At 31.6% G+C, this 3,106-nt stretch overlaps 1 protein-coding gene across 1 annotated transcript; it reads left to right on the top strand.

The window, feature by feature from the left end:
* Positions 1–657: 657 nt before the first annotated feature.
* LOC115983448 lies at positions 658–2,852 on the top strand. Its single transcript, XM_031106126.1, has 2 exons — positions 658–994; positions 2,135–2,852. Exons 1-2 carry the CDS (start codon positions 755–757, stop codon positions 2,645–2,647), a joined length of 753 nt encoding a protein of 250 aa, XP_030961986.1. The 5' UTR covers positions 658–754; the 3' UTR covers positions 2,648–2,852.
* Positions 2,853–3,106: the final 254 nt, after the last annotated feature.

The following is a 3,106-nucleotide window of genomic DNA, read 5'->3' as shown; positions in this document are numbered from 1 at the left end:
TTCATGACGATTCAAAACTAACCAACTTAGTCTTTAATCACAGTGAGAAAGGAGAAAAATAAATAACATTTTAAGGACCAAGTTGATTAGTTTTGAAATGTTTTAATTTTTTTTTTAGAATATTAAGTATTTTTTAGACATACAAAAAAAAGAAAGAAGGTCTTGAACTTAAGTGACATGAGCTCAAAACTAAAAACTGTTGACTGTATTCCACCCAAAATAGTAATACTACTTTCATTTTTCTTTTTGGCTCTAAACTACTAGTGGAATCAGGAGTGGTACCAACAAAAACAAAAACAAAAAACAAAAGGCCAAATCCTAATTAATGATGCAAAGATATCTTGTTGTAGTATCCAATTAGTAATTTCCTCCCTTAGCATTTAATGCTATCCATTACTTTTCCATGCCCTCATTCGTTGAATTCCCTTCCCACCCTTCCACTACCTCCCCCAATTAATTAATTCTCACCAACAATAAATGAACATTTAATTATACATTAAATAATTAATCAATTTAATTAATTACACTTTCAAAAAATACTAGTCCTAAAAATTAGTACAATTTAATCAAAAATAATAAATTAAAAAAAAAAACACTTTCTCCATTTATTTCATAACGGCCTCTATATATTATACATTCTCTCTTTGCATATATAACTCTCTCTCTCTAAAAGCCAGAGCCAGAGCAAAAGCGAAAGCAAAAAGCCTTTAGCTTTGTGAGAGAAAAGAAAGAAAGAAAAAAAGAGTTTTGAGAAATGGCTGCTGACGTGAGCTCTCTGGTGCGAGTTCTCAATGGCTATAACAAGGAGGACCAACATCGGACGGTTGGGAATGATTCGAATTCTGAGAAATCTACGGCTCTGATTACTCGTGACTTGCTTGGTGATGGGTCTAACTCTTTTTCTTCTTCAACCTCCAAGCTTGTGGTTGATTCCCAGGAATTGGACCTCGACTTGCAGGTCCCAAATGGCTGGGAAAAGCGCCTAGACTTGAAGGTTTGTCCATTTTCTCATCTGGGTCTGTTTGTTTTCCTGGAAAAGTTAACCTTTTCATGTAGAAAACTGTGTTCTTTGCTTATACTTTCTATTTTTATATGTGAATATTTTTTTGCTTTGGAAATCTGTTTTTTTTTAAAGATGTTTAAGTTTAAATATGTGTTTTTTTTTTTTTGGTGTTTATGAATGGAGGATATATTAATTCGTGTGTTTTGTAAAATTGTTGTCTTTGAAAATTTTCTGTTTTGTCTTTTTGTTCTCTGTTTGGATACAGAGAAATTGAAGGAAAAGGAGGGACTGAAAATTCAGAAATTTCCATTTTTGTAATTCTCAATCATATTCTAATATGCACAAGTACAACACAAGTATTTTATTTTTTGGAGCAATACTGACAACCCAAATTAACTCATTCCATCACAATTGCTCTCAAAAATTGTACAACATATTTTCTTAGTTTGCAACCCCAAACCTTTTAATTTCCAGGTTATAATTCATTTTTATGTTTGGCCCATGTAATAATTTGCTTAATTTCTTGGCCTTTATTGCTCTCTTTAAATGAATTTAAAGGTTTTTCAATATTAGAGGATTGGAGTAATTAAGAGCATGAAGATGTTTATTTTCCATTTATTCGTTGTGGCTCTTCAATGTTTACCACTTTCGATCCCACTCTGTATCCTCTTAACAGTTTCTTTTATATCATCATTAATACCCTTTTCTATTTCCCTTGCTTGAATCTCTCCATCTAATAAATTCATATCTTTTATTGGAATAATCTATCATTAATGTCTAGGAATATGGGGGAATAAAAAAAAATTGGAAACTTGTGATTTACTAATTACAAGTATTTTTGACCTTGGGATGAGGGATCATTCTATGATACAAACTTTCTTTTTTAATATATCATACCTACTTTAATCTTAACGAATTACTATTAGTAGACTTTGAAAAAAAAAAGACATAGTAAAAAAATAAGGCAATACTCTATAGAAACTATTAAGATTAGATATATATGGTACATTTTAAAAAAGTGTATATACCATGGAATTCTCTTGAAAGGAGTAATTTTGCTGAATGACATTAAGTAATTCTGAGTAGGAGTATGTTATCCAATTATTCTGGTGAATTTGTGTGCTTTTGCAGTCAGGGAAAGTCTACCTACAAAGATGTAGCACCCCAAATTCACCTTCAATCTCAGACAAGAAGCACCAAATCAATTCAACAGTTCCAAGACTTCAGGATTTAAATTTTCCTCCATCACCCTCGAAAATCACATTAAATCTTTTTGATGAAACTCCCCTGGATTTAAAGTTGGTCTCATCATCATCGTCATCGAATAATTATCAAAGCGTATGCACTCTTGATAAGGTGAAATCAGCACTCGAAAGGGCAGAGAAAGAACCACTGAAGAAGAGAGCATCATTTGGGAAATCATCACCGTCACCTTCATATTCATCGTCATCATCTTCGATTAGAGAAACCCAAGAAGAAGATTTTGAAGATAAATTATTATCATCACCAATGGCAGCAGGTTGTCCTGGTTGCTTATCTTACGTATTGATAACGAAAAATAATCCAAAATGTCCTAGGTGCAATTCTGTTGTCCCGTTACCGCTGATGAAGAAACCTAGAATTGATCTCAACATATCAATCTGAATGATTAAAGAATACTATGATTATGGCTTATATCCACTATTTTTAATTTTGTAGATGATAGATGAAATTAGGGTTGGAGAAATAGATTTGTTAGTAAAAGAAGAATATATGTACATCATAAAGGGATGGTGCTGGTATTAGTGTAGTTGATAGAAGTTTGATTCATTCAGAATCTTTTATCATATTTTCGACCTTTGTATTTTAACTGTGTCATTCGCTTTTTCTAGAGAAATTAAAGTAGCACTATTCTGATTTTAAAAATTTGTTGCATGTGAATTTGGTAATGTTGTTCTAATAACGTTGTTTGTATTTTTTGAAAATATTTGTGGGTGAAGAAGGGTGAAAATACGTGTAATATTATTTAAATACTGAAAACTGTTGTTTAAACAATGGTAACAAACGGGCCTAAGAAGTAGAAAATGTGCATCTTCAAATATGGATTTGGTGATCTTGATGAAT

This window comes from Quercus lobata, chromosome 4 (genome assembly GCF_001633185.2).
Source record: "Quercus lobata isolate SW786 chromosome 4, ValleyOak3.0 Primary Assembly, whole genome shotgun sequence".
NCBI classification, from domain to species: domain Eukaryota; kingdom Viridiplantae; phylum Streptophyta; class Magnoliopsida; order Fagales; family Fagaceae; genus Quercus; species Quercus lobata.
This window is presented reverse-complemented; position numbering and strand designations above follow the sequence as displayed.